Below are 17,711 nucleotides of genomic sequence, written 5' to 3'. Positions count from 1 at the left end.
TGTGTTGCCTTGTGTCAGAGCCGTGTTCTAACAGATGACACCACTGCTATGGAAACAGACGGGGAGAGTGGAGAACAAGCTACTGTGACAGGTTTGACAGCCCCTCGGGGGCAGGGACAGTGCGTTCGTTCCTCCGTGTTCCTAGAGTCCTGGGGTCAGGCCACACCAGGCACTTCCTCGGTCTTCTTGCAGGAAGCAGGTGTTTGGTTGTTCTGTCGCAATGTGCTGTGTGGCCCTGGGCAAGTAGCTTCTTTGGTTGGGCCTCAGTTTCCCCATGTGAGGAATGAGGAAGGAACATGGATTCAATCAGTGGTTCTTAATCTGTTGGGGGTGGGGGGGAGTCACAGGGTCCTTTTAGACTCTGATGCAATCTGTGGATCAACTCCCAGTTAAAAAAAAAGTGGGGGAAACTGATTTCCTGGACCCCAGCTAAGCCCCCTGGACAGCAGAGGACTTCTGAGTGTCCTTCCAGCCCTGAGAGCCTAAATTCTGTTCTGTGACGTCCCTTCTAGCACCCTAGGCCCAAAATGAAGCATTTTCCTTCAGATTTCCTCAAGACTCCTTTTTCTCTAGCTTGAAATCAGCTCAGGAAGGTTGGGGGTGGGGCCGAGTCTATTAATATCCCTTCCTCAGCTGATTAACTCTCCATTAATTTACACTGCGTTTCTAAGCAGAGCTGGGAGAGTCGAGCTAATGGGCCCAGGAAGAGAGAGGGGTGGCCCAGCTCCCTGTGTTGTGTTACCCTACGGTGCCGAGAGGACGATGTGCACAGGAATGGCCTTTCTTCCCAGGTGGTCAGGGCCTCCAGCCCCAGCTGGAGCAGCTCAGGGTGGCTGGGGAGACCATGGAGGCCTTTTGTTAGTCATTTTGTTTATACCAACCTGATGGGGCTTCTTGAGGTCTCTGCCGTTTTGTATTCATTTTAGCACAATGCCTGACACCCGGTAAATCCTTGACCCCCTCCTCTGACTTGCGGCCTTGTGTGGCCTTGACAAGTCTCTCCTGGACCTTCATTCTCCCCGCCCTGAAAAGAATGGCAGATGAGTTGCCTTGTGCACGCCCCCTGTGCTGGGTTGGCAGCCGTCGCCTGGAGGGCTGTGTTACAAAAGATGCTGGCAGGGGAGGAACAGCCACACCTGCTTAGCAGGAAGGGGAGTCGCAGCGCTGCTGTCGCATGTGTGACATCCCTGGGCACTGTGATGCCGGAGGGATCCAGCTGATATCTGAGCATTCATAGTATCTCTGGGCCATTGGCTACCTCTGAGAAAGAAAGAATTCTCATTCCATCCAGCGCTTGATGACCTCATTTCTGCGCAACGTCCCTCTAGCACCTAGGCTGTGAAACCTTAGTGTTAGTCTCTCCTGGTGACCAGAATTCATTGTGTGGTTCATCCGTTCTTCCATTTAAAAAGCCTGGCTGGGTGCTCCCCATGCTTCAGGCCCTGAGCTCGGCATGGAGGCATTTCCATATCACTTCCTGGCTTGCCCTCCTAGTACACCTGGGAGGGGGGTGGCCAGGGGTCACGGCCCCCCATCTTACAGACAAAGCAGTGAGGCTTAGGCGGGGGAAATGACTTATCCAAGATCACCCTGTGGTGGCAGAGTCCCGTGTGATCAGCCCAAAGAGTGGTCATTGAGCCCCAGGTTCCAAGACCTTAATTCCCTGTCAGGCTAGACGGATTGTTCTGGGACCACAGGGGCACTCTAGTCTTTGGGCGGGGGTGGGGGTAAGTCAAGTGAGCTCCATTGCATTCTTTTCTTTTTTCAATATGTTTATATTGATTTTTTTAGAGAGAGAGAAAGGGAAAGAGAGAAATGTTGATGTGAGAGAGATACATCCATCAGCTCCCTCCTGCATGCCCCCTGCTGGGGATCGAGTCTGCAACCCAGGCATGTGCCCTGACCAGGAATCGAACCGGTGACCTCTTGCTGCATGGATGACGCTCAGCCAACTGAGCCACACACCAGGCTCCATTGCGTTCTTAAGCCAGAGTCCATGGACCTAGATCTACCCTTGCCCCCCCGCCCCCCCCCCCCAATCCCCAGGGCCTGGGTCAGGCCCAACCACAACCTTCTTTTGACCTTTCTTTTATTCTTAGCTGTGTTCCAAAAATTACAAATGCGTTTGTTCTCTTCTCCCCATGTCCCCCTTCAAATTACTCAGCTGCTGCTCCGGCTGCAAGGCCTGGAACAGATTTAGTGCGGCCAAGAGGCCGTCACGAGATGCATATTTCAGATGAACTTCCTGAAGGAAGGATAAACAGCCTGACCTGGGGTGGGAAAGAGTGCTGGGAGGCGGCATGTGACAGAATGTGCTTCCTGCCAGAACAGGCCCAGCAAGCAGGGATGACTGAAGGAGGTGCTTGCTGCCTCACCTAGGAGCGTGTGAGCCTCCGCAGTCCAGGGCCGCTGGGTGTGCGGCTGGGGGGCTGGATGTGTGTGCGCTCACTGACCCCTGTTATAGATCTCAGACATCAGAGAAGGCGGGGTCTCGGTTCCTCTGCAGGTGGTGTGCTGGGTGGAAGCCTGTCTCTGACCTGGATTTGCCGTGTGACTCTGGACACCTCCCTCAACCTCTGTGAGGTTTCCTCACCTGTAAGATGGAGAGTAGAATCGTACTCCACTCTTAGGGGTTGTTGCGAGGCGGTGTTTACAGAGCCTTTCTGCTCCTCTTATCAGCCAAATCCTCTGTCCCAGGCCTTGGCTCTCGCTTTTCCCTCTTTCCTCCACCCTTTGCCTGGCCGGGCCGTCTCGTCTTTCAGCCGATCAGTTTAGGTCTCAGCTGCTCGGAGCAGCACTTGACCCCCAAGTAGCCTCTATCCACACCGTGTTCTTATTCTTCATCACAGCTTTCTTTTCTTTTCTTCCCAGCCTTTCTCATTCTCTGAAATGACCTTGTTTGTTTCCTTGCTGAACTCTTTTCTCCACTGGAGTGTAAGCTGCATGGTCAGGGGCTGTACCAGTCCTGGCATGTTGTAGCGCCAGTGTCCAGACAGCACCAGGCAGAGTAGCCATCGGTATGTCTGTGTTAGGGAAAGGGAAGGAGGAAAGAGGTGGGTGAGGAATGGGTGCTGTCATCATCAACATCATCATCATCATCATCATCATCATCACGATCACCTCCATCGTCCTCACCATCACCTCCATCATCACCATCATCATCATCACCATCATCACCATCATCACCACCATTATCACAGAAATTAGCATAGTAGTTATTGCAGTAGTAATGAATACTTATATGTGCCGGGCACTATTTTCTAAGATTCTTATATATGTTAACTTATTTCGTCCTCAACAATAACCTTATGAGGTAGGTACTGTTGTTATCCTAGTCAACAGATGAAAAAACTAACTTGTGCCCTGGCTGGTTTGGCTCAGTGGTGAGAGCGTCGGCCTGCGGTCCAGAGAGACCCGGGTTCAGTTCCCGCTGAGGGCACATACTTCAGTTGCAGTTTGTCCCTGGCCCTGGTTGATTGTGCGGGTGGCAGCCACTCGATGTGTCCCTTTCACATCAATGTTTCTCTCTTTCTCTCTCCCTCCCACTCTATCTGAACAAAAAAATGGAAAAATGTCCTTGGGTGAGGATTAAAAAAAAAAAAAATGAACTTGCCGAAGGACCCATACTCGAAAAGCATGAGTTCTGGGATTCAGCCCCAGCTCCCGAGCCCAGACTCCTAACCACACTAACGACCTCTCTGGGAGTGAATGAGGCCAGCAAGCCCTGGGCACCCGCAGGGAAATGGTCGCTGTGGTTGCCATCGTCATGGCTGATGACAACCTTCTAGCCTTCCCACTGCCTGCCTGGGCCCAGGGGTGAGAGGGACTGGGATGCTGCTACTGGGGGCACAAACCAGCCTCAGGGCTGTGTCCCTGGGGTTGGATGCAAGAGGCTGTGGTATGGAGCTGCTGTCCCTGATAAAGGGGACAGGTGTCTCCCACACGGGTGAGCGGCAGAGCCCAGCCTGGGACTCCCAGGGCAAGGCCATTTTCAGTATCACCTGCTGCGTGCTCGTAAACTTCTGAGATTCTTGGAGTTGCTAACACATTTCCTGGGCATCTACCACACAGTACCAAGGGAATCTGATGGGGGAGCATTCAAGAAGGTTTGGCGGTGGGGGGAGGACGTGCAGCTGCATGCGCACAGCAGGCTTCTCCTGTGAAGACACCGAGCCCGGGGTACTGACTAGCCGTGTTCCTGCTCTCTCCCCCGCGCGCCCCACTTCAGATCATCGACAGTGAGAATGAGGCCCTCCTGGCAGCGCTCACCAAGACCCTGGATGACATCCCCGAAGAGGACGTGGGTCTGGCTGCCTTCCCGGCCCTGGACAGCGAAGATGCACCATCCTGCACATCAGTTTCACCTGCTCCCTCATCTGCACCCCCCAGCCCCTCCCTGGAGAGCCCCCCGGCCCCGGCCTATGAGGCGGATGAGCTCTCACTGGTGAGAACCTATTTCCGGTCAAAGAGGTGACGGTGGCCTGGGATGTGGGGCCTGGTTGTAGGCTGGTGGGTGTAGGGAAACCAGCTCCAGCCCCTGCAGCGGTCTCTGTGCATCGGTGGCTGTGAGGGGTTCACAGCGGACAGCCTAGGTGGGGTGTGGGAGGCATCCCTGGGCCTCCCCTTTATCACCTGTCCAGGTGGACTAGCCACAGTCTTCATGCATTCTGTAGGTCCTTAGGGATATTATGGATTGGCCTTAATTATGTTGCAAAACCTTGACATTATATACAGACATTTTCCTAAATATTATATATACACACACAGTAAAAACTCAAGCAGACACTGAACGGGTAGAAGCAAAACTTCCTTATTTGTCTCTCAATCACATTTTCCTTCCCCAGAGGTTACCATGGTTACTGAACTGTTATGATTTTCCTCTTCTACCTTTTTTTTTTTTTTACTCTAAAAAGGGAGCCTACATTATATTCTGCTCTGCACCTTGCTTTTTCTCAGTGAACTGTGTGCCTTGGCAACACTTTTAGATGAGCACAAGTAGCTCTGTTCCATCCTTTTTGTTGGCTGCATAGTGTTCCTTTGTAAGGATGTACCAACGATTCTTTAACCAGTTCCCCTGTTAATGGATATTTATGTTATTCCAACTCTTTTATTGCTATAGTGCTGTTGTCACTGTCCCAGTACAGTGGCCTTTGCCCATGTAAGTGGATACCTTCCCTAGAAATGGAATTCTTGGGTCTACAGATACATGATTTTTTCAGTTTAGACAGATACTTCCAGAGTACCCTCCAAAGAGGTTGAACTGGTTTATACTTCTATCAGAGAAAGTGAAATGCTGTCCGTGTGAGTATATGTGGAGTGTGGGAATGTGCAGATGAGTCACAGCTTTCTGGGGAGGAGGTCTCATCTTTTACCAGATTCTAGACCTCAGGAGTTGCTCATAGCAGTTGCCCTTGATTCAGGCTGAGGGTACAAAAGCCGAGATGTCATGGGGTGTGAAGTCCAGCTACACTCACCTGTCTAGGGGTCCTCATCTTCGTGCTATGGCTCCTGGGGGCTGGGAAGGCTCTTGGTCACCATTAGGACCATAGGGAAATAGAGACCCAGAGTGGGGAGGGTCCCTTCTGTGGTCACATAGCAAGCAAGTCAGTGTGCCAGTGAACACTAGACCCCAGGTATTCTGCTTCCTGGTCTGTAAGATGGAGTAAAAAATGGTGCCCGTTTTGCCTTGGCTGGTATGGCTCAGTTAGTTGGGCATCGTCCCTTGAACCAAAAGGTTGCTGGTTCGATGTCTAGTCAGGGCACATGCCCAGGTTGTAGGCTCGATCCCCAGTAGGGGGCATGCAGAAGGCAGCTGATGGATGTTTCACTGTCGCATGGATGTTTTTCTTTCTCCCTCCCTCTCCCTTCTCTCTCTAAAATTCAATTTTAAAAAATCTTTATAAAACATAGTGCCTATCTCAAAGGCTTTTAGGAGGAATGCAGTAGGTAATAACATGTAAAGCACTTAGAACAGTGCCTGGCACATAGAAGTTGCTCAATAAATGCTCTCTAAGTAATAGCCCGGGCAGGATCCATAAGTAGTAGAAATAAGAGGAACTCTCGGTGCCATTTCTGTCGGAGGCTCTGGAGAGGGACCAAACCTCCACGAGGCAGAGAGCGACCCCTACTGGTCATAGGTTGTTCTCTTCAGTGCTTTTGATTGTCTTCATTCTACACATTTTTGAGCACCTCTTTTTCAGGCACTGTGCTAGGTACACAGGAAACAGACTCACCCTCTAAACTCCCAATATACCGACAGAGTTAGAAGGGTGCCGAGACATTGTCCACACCCTCAGTTTTTAACCTGGAGTCATAGATCCCAGAGAGTCCACCATTGGACTGAGGTACCCATGACCCTTACAGACCTGTGCATTTCTTTCGAGGTCACCAGCTTCTATTGTATTCTTAGAGTGACTCGAGTCAAAAAGAGTTTCAGATATAGTCATTGACTCTACCTGCCCCTGTTATACCAGTGGAGAACCAAGGCCCAGAGATGTAAAGGACTTGTGCAGGGTATCATGGTGAGTTGGGCTGAGCTGGGCCAGAACCAGGTCCCTTCCCTCCAGTCCACGGAACTTTTCCTGCCCACGTCAGAGAGTCACAGATGGGTGTGTTGGTTTGGGGTCTCGGTGGGGTGGTGAGGCTCCTCCAGCTCCTAGGGAAGTGTGGGGTGGCCTTTTCTCTGCTTCCTGGACCTTTTGCACTCCTTGCTGGGATGACCTGGGGGGCGTGACTCCCATGGAAGCACTCGGTACTTTAGCAAAAACCTGTCGTACTTCCCGACCTGCTCTCAACCTTGGCTGCAGTAGGACCCTGGTAGGACTCCAGCCGCACCCGCTCACTCCCTGCTCTCTCGGCTGCACGCGCTGTCGTCTGCTCTCGGTGCAGGAGTGTGAGTGCCTCAGCAATTTTCAGAGAAAAATTAGAAAAGCCAGACAAGCTGAAGCGTCACATGCTTCTCCTGGTGGGGAGGCAGCTGGGTGGCTGGAGGTGCTGTGTCATAGTATTAAGTACAGAGAGCCGACTGTCTAACAACCTCACACCAGCATCCCAGTAAAATGCAAGTCCTTTTCAGAATTAATCACCTAAGAAGAATATCTGTGACTTTGAGAAACCCAAACAAATCTTAGGTAACGTCTGCCCATTCTGTGAAAATAAGATGTACAGGGTAGGGTAAATATAGGGTTGCAGTTGTGAGTACATGGCACACGGAGTTTATTCTGGTATTATAATTATTTAGTAATTATTGTACTGTTTTTCATATGAACAACTTTAAACCTACGTTCGCCCCACCCTGTGTATCAGGAACGTATTCTAGGTCATCAGACGCCTGTCCTGCGTTCTTCCCGTGGTCCTGTGATGGCCCGGGTCAGGGCGTGATCAGCCCCGGGGCTGGTTGAGCTCAGGCCTCTCCCCTCCCCGTGCCCTCTGGCTGTGGCTCAGCCCCAGCTCCTCTCCTCTCTGCTTCTCCCACAGCTGCAAAAGCTTCTGCTCGCCACATCCTATCCAGCGTCCAGCTCCGACGCCCAGAAGGAAGGGGCTGCCTGGCGCCGGGCAGGCCTCAGGTCCAAAAGTCAGCGGCCTTGTGTCAAGGTATGTTGGTGCATGCCCTGAAACCCACCTGGGCCCCCAGGTGGCCTCTGGGGGGAGGAGGTGTGTAGCCTTCAGCTTTTGTTAGGGGTTTCGAGTTTAGTCAATTTCCAGCTTCCCTCGTCGCTCCTCACACAGTCCTTGTAGCTGGTGTGCTGGGCACTTCTTGAGACCCAGGCCAAGTTGAGGGTTAGAAAGAGCCCCAGACATTCTCACCCACACCCGTGTTCCAGACACTGTGTTAGACGCTGGGCTAGAGCAGGAGCAAGGGAGAGGTGGCCTGTCCTCGGGGCTTTTTCTGTGGGGTAACAGCCCAAAACATAAGATCTCGTGGTTGTGGAGACCACGGTGAGGAGCTGGGATTTCTTTCGGGGAGCCCTTGGAGCGTTGACAGTTCTGTTGTGAACACCCAGGAGCGAGGCCAGCCCCCTTTCCTCCTTGGGCCCTGTCTTCCGAGACTTCCAAGGAGAGGGGCACTTTCCCAGCCAGCGCTCCTGCTACTCAGAGCTCGCACATCTTCTCCTCTTGCCCTGGGACACTCCTGCGGGGACTGGGCTCAATCCACATCCTCAGACCATGATCTGTGTAGGAACCTCCCGTCGGGGCGGGGCCCTGTCCCCCGGCCCCCTCCCTGGCTGACCTCCCAAAGCAAAGGTCTGCCCCTTGAGTTCTGTTCTGGTGAGGGGGCAGCCACTGAGCTCCTTGGTGAGCCAGCTCTTTGCCCTCTGGGAGGCAAGGAAGTGCCCCAAGGATGAGACACACCTGACAGCCGTTCTGGCCTCAGCAAAGAGGCAGGTGCACTGGAGGGAAGCACCTGTAGAGACAAGTGGGGACAGATAAGGCCGATGAGAGCCAACATCTGGGGCCACATTGCAGAGGGCTCCGAATACCTGGCCAAGGGGTCTTCCCTTTATCCAATGAGCACTGGAAAGCTATTGAATTTTGCTCTTTTTTTTTTTTTAACAGTTTATGGAGGTGCCACTTACATATAAAAGGCACCTGTTTTAGAAGTACAACTCAATGACTTTTAGTAAATTTACAGAGACGTGCCGCCATGACCACAATCCAGTTTTAGAACATCTCCACCATCCCGTGAAGATCCCCAGTGCCCCCATTTATAGTTAATCCTGTTCCCACGCCTGCCCCAGGCAACCACTAATGTACTTCCTGGCGCTCCTACGACGACGCTGCAGCACAGGGCGTGGACGGCAGGGCGGGCTCTGCTGGGAGCCTGGGAGGGGCGGGGCCACGTCAGGAGGCTGCTCGGTCCTTGTTCCTCCTCCCCTGAGCTCAGCAGGGTGCCGTGCTCTGTGCTGGAAGCTGGGGATAAAATGGGTAAAACCTGGCAATTATTTTTTTAATCCTCACCCAAGGATATTTTTCCATTGATTTTTCAGATAAGAGTGGGAAGGAAGGAGGGAAAGAGAGAGGCGCAGAGAGAGAGAGAGAGAGAAACATCAATGTGAGAGAGACACGTCGAGTGGTTGCCTCCTGTGCGACCCCAACCAAAGTAAGATCAAATCACAACCGAGGTATACGTTGGTTCACAGGCCCATGCTCTAACCGCTGAGCCAAACTGGCCAGCGCAAAACCTGGCAATTTTTGTCCAGCTGGTGTGTCTCAGCGGTTGAGTGTCGACCCATGCACCAAGAGGTTGCCAGTTTGATTCCTGGTCAGGGCACATGCCCAGGTTGTGGGCCCAATCCCCTGGGGAAGCATACAGGAGGTGGCCAATTGATGATCTCTCTCATCGATGTTTCTCTCTCTCTCTCTTTTTCTAAAATCAATAAAGGAAAAAAAAAGTTAAAAAAAAACACACCTGGCCCTGGCCGGTTTGGCTCAGCGGTTAGAGCGTCGGCCTGTGGTCCGGAGAGACCTGGGTTCGGTTCCCGCTAAGGGCATGTACCTCGATTGCAGTTTGTCCCCGGCCCTGGTTGGTCATTCAGGTGGCAGCCACTCGATGTGTCCCTTTCACGTCGATGTTTCTCTCTCTCTCTCTTCCTCTCTCTCCCGCCCACTCTATCTGTACGAAAAATGTCCTCAGGTGAGGATAAAAAAAAAAAAAAAAAAAACACACCTGGCAATTTTTGATGATCCTTGGTGAGCCCAGCCAGTGGCGACAGGGGTGGGGCAGAGGGGAGGAGCAGTGTGGGCCTCCCTCCTCATTCTGGTCTCTTTTCCTTTCCAGGTGGACAGCACACAAGAGAAGAAGGCCCCCACGATGCAGTCTCAGGGCCGGAGTTGCACAGAATTGCATAAGCACCTCACCTCGGTGCCATCCTGCCTCCAGGCCAGAGCCCACTCCGCAGATAGGGGCCTGCAGCCACCAGTCCCCCTGAGTTCTCAGCTCCCTGCCAAGGAGGATGAGGAACCCGACAAGGACTGCCTGAGCCCCCAGCCAGCTCCAGCCTCTCCCTGGGACTCCCCAGGGCCAAGCAGGGCAGGCCCCAGCTCCCAGGTTTCCCCGGAGGACATGCAGGCGGTGGTGCAGCTCATTCGCTACATGCATACTTACTGCCTCCCTCAGAGGAAGCTGCACCCACAGGCCCCAGAGCCAGCCCCTCAACTCTGCAGCAACCCCTCCAAGCAGCTCAGACCCTGGGCCCGGACCCAGCATCCTTCCAAAGCCACCTGGGCTGAGTTTTCCATCCTGAGGGAGCTTCTGGCTCAAGATGTCCCCTGTGATGTCAGCAAACCCTACCGTCTGGCCACACCTGTCTACGCCTCCCTGAGGCCCCAGCACAGGCCCAAAGACAGTCAGGCCTCCTCTGGCCGCCCGTCCCCCGTGGAGGAGGTGAGGATCTCGGCTTCTCCCAAGAGCACCGGGCCCAGTCCCAGCCTGCGCCCCCTGCGGCTGGAGGTGAAAGGTCATGTCAGCCGGTTGGCCAGGCTGCAGCAGGAGGAGGAAGATGAGGACGAGGAGGAGGAAGAAGAAGAAAAAGAGGAAGAGGAGGAGGAAGAGTGGGGCTGGAAAAGGCCTGGCAGAGGCTTGCCATGGACCAAGCTGGGGAGGAAGCTGGAGAGCTCGGTGTGCCCAGTGCGGCGTTCCAGGAGACTGAACCCTGAGCTGGGCCCCTGGCTGACGTTCACTGATGAGTCGCTGGTCCCCGCAGAGCCCCAAGGAGCTCTGCCCTCGCTGTGCCTGGCTCCCGAGGCCTATGACACAGATGGGGAGCTGGGCAGCCCCACAGATGAGGACAGTGGCCAAGACCAGCAGCAACTCCGGGGACTCCAGATCCCGGCTCTGGAGAGCCCCTGTGAGAGTGGGTGTGGGGACACGGATGAGGACCCCAGCTGTCTGCGGCTCCCTTCCAGAGGTAGTTGGAGTCCGTGTGCAGGAGAGGGGAAGGGGTGGGATGTAGAGCACCCCCTGTGCTGGCAGCCAGGACCCCTGCCTTGGCAAGTCCCTTCTCCCCTCTGGATCTCAACTTGCCTTTCTGTACAATGGGCTAGTTGGGCGGATCTGCAGGTTTACCCATACATCATGCATGGGCCAGGCGCCCGTTAATGAACAAGGACTGAGATGCCTGCCTTGATGAGGGAGACAGGCAATCATAAAGTAAGCAAAAAAGGATAGTTACATATTGTGATAAGTGCTCTAAAGAAGACTTCTTGGGTGATGATGTCACAGAAGGTGTGTCTATAAATTCAGCTCCACAATGAAGGTGAATTTTAAATAGTAATGATAGTGGTGATATTAATAGTTATCTGTTGTGTACTTATTGCGCCAGACACTGGCCTAGATGATTGATCTCACAGAAACCCTGTGTGGTAGGTTTTGTTATAATCTCCATCTGAAGACACAGAAACAGGCACAGGAATATCTACTGATTCCTCAGCTGCATCCACAGGTGGCAGAGCCCCAGCCACTGGCCTTGGGCTCTGGACTCTCTGTGCTGTGCTACACCGTGTGGCCAGGAGGGGTCGCCCTTGTACCCATCTGCTCTTTCTGCAAAATGGAATGGATCTGCCAGTGGTTAATGTAGCTGAGACCCTGGGAAAGGAGGTGGCTTTGGGTTGTTCCTGCCCTTCCCTGAAAATGGTAGAAGGTTTTGAGTCACATGTCTGAAGGGAGCTGTGCTTGGTACCAGTGGAAGTTTGAGTCTCCACCTGAGGGAAACACTAATGGCGCCATGTTGAGGAATCTTAATTTTTTTCTTTTTTGTCTTCTTTCAGACTCTCCCAGGTGCCCCATGCTGACCTTGTCGCAAAGGTACATTGTAGAAATGATTGGTTTACTATGAAACTTTGTCCTCTGGGGCGGGGGAGGTGTCGGTTCATTCGCCCTGAGCCTGGCCCTGTCCCCATGCTGTGGCCTCATTGTCCAGTGGGGCTCTCAGGAGCTGGGCTCCCTTAGAAGGGAGTCTGTTATTAGAAGCTAGTCTCTGCAGGCCCAGAGAAGGATGGGGAATCAAGGCCTCCGTTATTTTGTAAGCTGTCTTCTCCAGGACCAGAAGAGTTCTTTTCTCAGTGGGGAAAAGCTGGAAATGCTGTGTGGCTTTGGGCAAGTCTATCTCCCTTTCTGGGCCTTAGGTGCCCCACCTGTAAAATAAGGGGGCCGACGATCCTTGTCCTTCCTCCACTCTCCAGCAGATCTCTCTTGCAGCTTTGAATTCCTCTAAAGCCCAGGATTTGGGGGAGGGGGTCCCCAGCACATTCTCCCCAGGCCTCACTTTCATGGGCAGCAGAACAAGGTCTGTCACAGGGTCCCCTTGCCCTCCTCGCGTGCTCGGGGAGGTGGAGCCGGCAGCTGACTAGTCTTTCCTTTCTGTCCTCCCTGCCCCCACCAGTGACCCTCCTTTTGGCAAGAAGAGCTTTGAGCAGACCTTGACAGTGGAACTCTGTGGCACAGCAGGTGAGCCAGGGGCTCAGCTGTGGGGGGTGCCCTTGGGGGAGCTGGCACGATGCCCAGCACTGAGTCCCCCACACTGAGCGGCCCCTCAGGCAGTGAGGGGGGCCCCGTTGAGCTCTCCCTGCCACTGCAGCACAGTGACACACCAGGTCTGGACATACACAGCGAGGGTGTTATAAGGAGGAGAGTCAGGGCCGGCCCAGCTATTCAGCTGCCAGCCGGCCTGTGAGCTGATTCAGGGTCAGAAAAGAGAGAGCCACACCCTCTGCCCCCGAAGGAGCCTGCAGTCGTATGTGGGAGACAGACTCACACCATGAGGAGTCCTGTTTTGTTCCCACTGGTTCCAAAGTATGCGTAAGAGCTCTGAGAGCACAGAGGTGGGGGGCAGGGGGACTGGAGTGGGGCCTGGGCAGATTTGTGGGGTACCCAGAGCAGGGGCATTTGAGCTGAGCTTGCAGGACGAGTAGGAGTTGGGGAGACAAAGAAGGGTTTTAGTGTTTCTTAGAGAATTGATCTGTCTCCACCTCACGTTTCTCTTGCATGGGTAGGACTCACCCCACCCACGACGCCTCCATACAAGCCTGCAGAAGAGGACCCCTTTAAGCCGGACATCAAGCACAGCCCAGGCAAAGACCTAGCTCCCAGCCTCCCCACCCCAGAGGGCCTCCAGCTCAGGGCTGCCACAGGGGCGGCCCACAAGCTGCCAAAGAAGCACCCAGAGCGGAGTGAGCTCTTGTCCCACCTGCGGCATGCCACAGCCCAGCCCCCCTCCCAGGCTGGCCAGAAGCGCCCCTTCTCCTGTTCCTTTGGAGACCATGACTACTGCCAGGTGCTGAAGCCAGAGGGTACCCTGCAAAGGAAGGTGCTGAGGTCCTGGGAGCCATCTGGGGTCCGCCTTGAGGACTGGCCCCAGCAAGGTGCCCCGCAGGCTGAGGCGCATGCCCCTGGCAGGGAGGAACACAGAAGCCGTGACGCAGGTGCACCCCCCAAGGACAGTCTGCTGCTCAGAGACCACGAGATCCGCGCCAGCCTCACCAAGCACTTTGGGCTCCTGGAGACAGCCCTGGAGGACGAAGACCTGGCCTCCTGCAAGAGCCCCGAATATGACACTGCTTTTGAGGACAGCAGCAGCAGCAGTGGGGAGAGCAGCTTCCTCCTGGAGGAAGAGGAGGAGGAGGAGGACAATGATGCGGACTCAGGGGCCAGCCCCCCTCGCTCTGACCACTGCCCCTACCAGAGCCCACCAAGCAAGGCCAGTCGGCAGCTCTGTTCCCGCAGCCGCTCCAGCTCTGGCTCCTCATCCTGCCGCTCCCGGTCACCAGCCATCCGCAGGACCTTCAGGTATGGATGGGTGGTCTCAGGAGGGACAATGGGCAGCTGAGGACCCCAGTTCCCAGGGTGCCAGGGGAGGGGGGAGCCTTGAAACTGGGTCTGCATTTTCCTGTGTAGTCCATGACTGGGTTAGAGGCCAGCAGGTGGCCTCCCCGGGGGAGCTGTGGGCCAGTCCTGGAGGTGAGCACAGCCTGCTGAGTAAGTCAGGAGTGCCCCAGTGTCCAGGCCTCAGAAGAGGAAGAACATCTACTTTCTACCATTTGGGGCCTATGTCTAAATGAAGTTACTTCTTGTTCATCTGTTTTCTGCATCTATATTTGTAAAATGGATGGGTTTTAGTGGAAACATACATACCCACAGTTTAATGCCTATGTGACACATGTAACAGGAATTAGCATAATTCTGCTCTGTGTTCTGAAAGATACATGGGTTTAGAGCACTGATGAGGTTTAGTCCCATGTCTCGGTACTGCAAGTTGCACTGTGAGCAGTCAGCTGTTCCCCTGGGAGCTCTATTACCTTTGCACGGGGATGATGCGTCATGAGCCTGTTCTCATTTCCCATCTTTGCTCACTGAACCGGACTGCAGAGGGAGCCAGTCCAAATGTCATTGGGGAGCTGGGCGGAAAGAGTGGGGGTTTGGCATATTTTCTTGGAGACAGGTTGCTTCTCTCCCTGGTGACAGCAGGATCTTCCTGGGGGAGGCCTGAGGTGGGTTGATGCAGGTCCCAAACCCTCTGCCTGAGGTGCACCTGAGAGACCACTAGATGGTGCTCTTGGGTCTAGAGCAGTGCCGCTGAGTCACCTGGAGGGCTTGTTAACAGCAGATGGCTGGGCCCCGCCCCGGAGTGACTGATTCTGTGGGTCTGGAGGTGGGGGTAGATAATTTGCATTTCTCACAAGTTCCCAAGTGATGATGCCCCCAAGTCCCCAGAGTGAGACTCTGAGAACCAGAATTCGATAATAGAAAGATACCTTTTCTTAGAAAAGTTCAGCTTTCAATTTACATATGTACACTGATGTTTAGAAGCCCTGGACTGTGTTACTCAAAATGAGTTCCCCAGTGATTTCACTAAAAGCCCTTGTATATAACAAGCCAGGATGATCAGTCAGAACTGTCTTCCGTCAGGCCTCTGAGCTCTCTTTCAGGCTCTGCTCTCCTCCTTTCCCCAGGGGTGGTTGTGAGCTAAATGACTCAGTGTTTACATTAGGCAGAGTCTCCACCACCTTTGCTCAGAAGCTAGGGGGGTTCTGTTCCTGTTGGAACCCATCCCCCAAGGCAGGAGCTGGCGCTGCTCAGCCTCTTCCCCTCTGACAGGTTGAGGGGTGTTGAGGTAGGGTCTGCATTCGTGGGCTTGCTGGCGAAGAGTCGGGAGCCTCTGGAAACCCTGATGACTTCTTTTTCTCTCTTTGCTTTTGGGCCAAGTTCAGGCCTGGCTTTTTCTGCTCGCTGTAGAAAGTGAACTGAGCTTCTGCTTGGCTGCCTGGCAGAGCTCAGCACCTGGTAAGCCTGGTAAACGACTCATCAGCCTTCTCCAGGCCCACGTTTCTGTCCCTGTGCTTCTGCTGCCAAACATTGGTCAACGGGAAGCATTGTGAGCTGGGTTAATAAACTCTAAGCCCTGCGGTACCTTCCGGTCATTCTCAGCTCCTCAGGGGAACTGCCCATTTCTTTGCAAGTGGATGATAACACTTAGTGTATAGCACCTTAGAGTTTGCAGGTCATATCCCCTTCTGTTGCCCTATTTGAGCTTCACAGATGCCTTGGAGGGCACATCTTCTTATCCCCATTTTATAGATGAGGAAGCTGAGGCTCAAAGAAGTTCAATAGAAATATATAGCAGGCAGTTACTGAGCAGTACCTGGGTTCAGCATTTACGTGCATTTTCTGAGTTGGTCCTCACAAAAGGCCGGGGAGGTGGATACCATTGATCTCCCTAGTTCACAGATGAACTGAAGCTGAGAGGGCTTGCGTACCTGGCCCAAGGTCACCCAGCAGGGAGGTGGTAGAGCCAGGATTCAACACAGACTGTCTGACTCGAGAGCCCTGCTCTTGTCCTCTGTGCTATATCATATTCCCAAGGATGCAGACAGTGTGTGGCAGAGTCGGACTTGGCTCCGCCTCCCATGCCATGCTCCCACCGGAGGAGAGGGCAATGTGCAGACCGGCAGGAAGGCACTAGTGTTCAACACTGCTGGGCCTCCTTGAGCTGTGCATCTGGACTGAGCAGCCCGACAGCCGGACTGGACATGGGGCTGTGATGGACGGCGTTGCTTCTGGGCCAGGCACGAACCACTAGAGGGCAGTAGGTCTAGATTCATCAGACCACCTTTTTCCTCTGGCTTCCCCACTTTCTAGTTTTAGCAAATCCCATATTGCACCTGAGCCTCAGGGTTTTCATCTGGAACAGTGGGGAAACATAAGACCTCATCGGTGTTTGTCATCAGATCACATACGAGAATGAAGTGAAAGGGCTTTCTGTCCCTAAAGGCATGGAAGACCAGGCTCAGAAGGTTATGATCAGCACGGTGGTTCCCAGAGACCTGGTCCCAGAGGTGGCAGGAGGTATGTGTCAGTGTTCAGCTACACATGCCTCGCTGGCCATCATTGCCGAGGGGTTTCTAAGAGTTCTGCCCTGATGAATGAGTTCCAGGGAGAAGTGCCCTTGCCTCCTGCAGCAGCTGTGCTCTCTGCCCCACGTGGTCCCTCCCGAGAGTGAGTGCCTCTGCTTTGCTTGTTCACTGACAGATGTGAGAGCAGAGGGCCGTGTTCAGACGGAACGCCAAGCGTCCGGCACGCCAGGAAGCGGCGGGAAAAGGCTATTGTAAGTGTGACCTGGGGCCCTGGAGCCCTGAGCGGATGGGAACCCGCAGGGGTGTCAGGAAGGGCTGGGACTTTGTAGACCCAAAGCCCTTGGAGGCTGGCTGTGGCCTGCAGAAGATAATTTTGTTTCTCTCATCTAAAACACGCACAGGGTCACCAAAGGGCATCAAAGGTAGCATGGTGCACAGTGCTGCCAAGGGACTGGCTGTGATGCATGCAGCTGGTGTGACTTAGGGCCTGGCATCAGGGGCTCCAGAGGGCAGGCCGTGGTAGGGGGAGCAGGGCTGGCCAACCAAGCCACATACCAGCCCTGTCACCACCTGCTGTGTGACCTTGGACAAGTGCCCCTGCTTCCCTGAGCCTCCGTTTACTCATCTGAACACAAGAGAGTTGGGCCTTGTGCTCCCTAAGGATCCCCAGTTAGGTCAGATCTTAAAGGGCCAAGAAAGCTCATCCCTTGCTCCCCACTCACCCCCATAATCTTCCCCCAGAGTGAGTCCACAGACCCAGTCCTGCCTGGTGAACCTACTGCAAAGCCCTCATCCCACAGGGAAAATTAATCGGGAAGCTGTGTGGGGGAGGGGGGTTGGGGCTACAGCCAGCCCCTCCGTGTCTCTAGAAAGGAGGGAGGGGACAGTAAGACAGAAGTGCAGACTCTCACTTGATCACTTTCCCCGTGAGGGGTGCTTCGGGGAGGAGGCGGGGCTCGGGGCGTGCCTGCGGCAGAGGTACAGAGCTGTCTGCACGCAGGTGCCCGAACAATAGGCTGTGCGTGGAGTGTCTTAGAACCCATGTGTGACATTCAGCAGTCGTGACGTGCCTGGCACTGTCCTAGGCCCTGGCCGACAACAGTGAACCAGACAGATGAGATCCCCACTCCCACGGTTGGGGCAGAAGAGAGAGAGGAGTCTCTTAAACGAGAAATTAACACTGTAATTACAGATTAAGAGAGCGCTGTGAAAGACATCGTGTCTGACTGTTTTGACTGTTGGGGAGGATGTATTTATCGGGTGACCTGGGGGGTCACCTTCAAGGAGCTGAGCCCTGAGGGATGAAAGATGCCAACCAAGCAAAGATTTAGAACAGTGGGGCAGAGGCAGGAACAGAGTGTGAT

General features: G+C 54.0%; 1 protein-coding gene across 1 annotated transcript in view; it reads left to right on the top strand.

Annotated features, from left to right (window-relative positions):
• Positions 1-17,711, top strand: part of PPARGC1B (PPARG coactivator 1 beta) — a 99,083-nt gene that overhangs the window by 76,497 nt on the left and 4,875 nt on the right. The window contains exons 3-9 of the mRNA XM_036240651.1: positions 4,229-4,444; positions 7,477-7,593; positions 9,779-10,907; positions 11,767-11,803; positions 12,381-12,445; positions 12,991-13,783; positions 16,523-16,598. Of these exons, the coding sequence (XP_036096544.1) occupies positions 4,229-4,444; positions 7,477-7,593; positions 9,779-10,907; positions 11,767-11,803; positions 12,381-12,445; positions 12,991-13,783; positions 16,523-16,598 (2,433 nt within the window). The remainder of the gene's footprint in view (positions 1-4,228; positions 4,445-7,476; positions 7,594-9,778; positions 10,908-11,766; positions 11,804-12,380; positions 12,446-12,990; positions 13,784-16,522; positions 16,599-17,711) is intronic.

Source organism: Molossus molossus, unplaced genomic scaffold (genome assembly GCF_014108415.1).
Source record: "Molossus molossus isolate mMolMol1 unplaced genomic scaffold, mMolMol1.p scaffold_m16_p_4, whole genome shotgun sequence".
Lineage (NCBI taxonomy): Eukaryota > Metazoa > Chordata > Mammalia > Chiroptera > Molossidae > Molossus > Molossus molossus.
The sequence above is the reverse complement of the archived record's forward strand: the minus strand, read 5'-3'. Positions and strand labels throughout refer to the sequence as shown.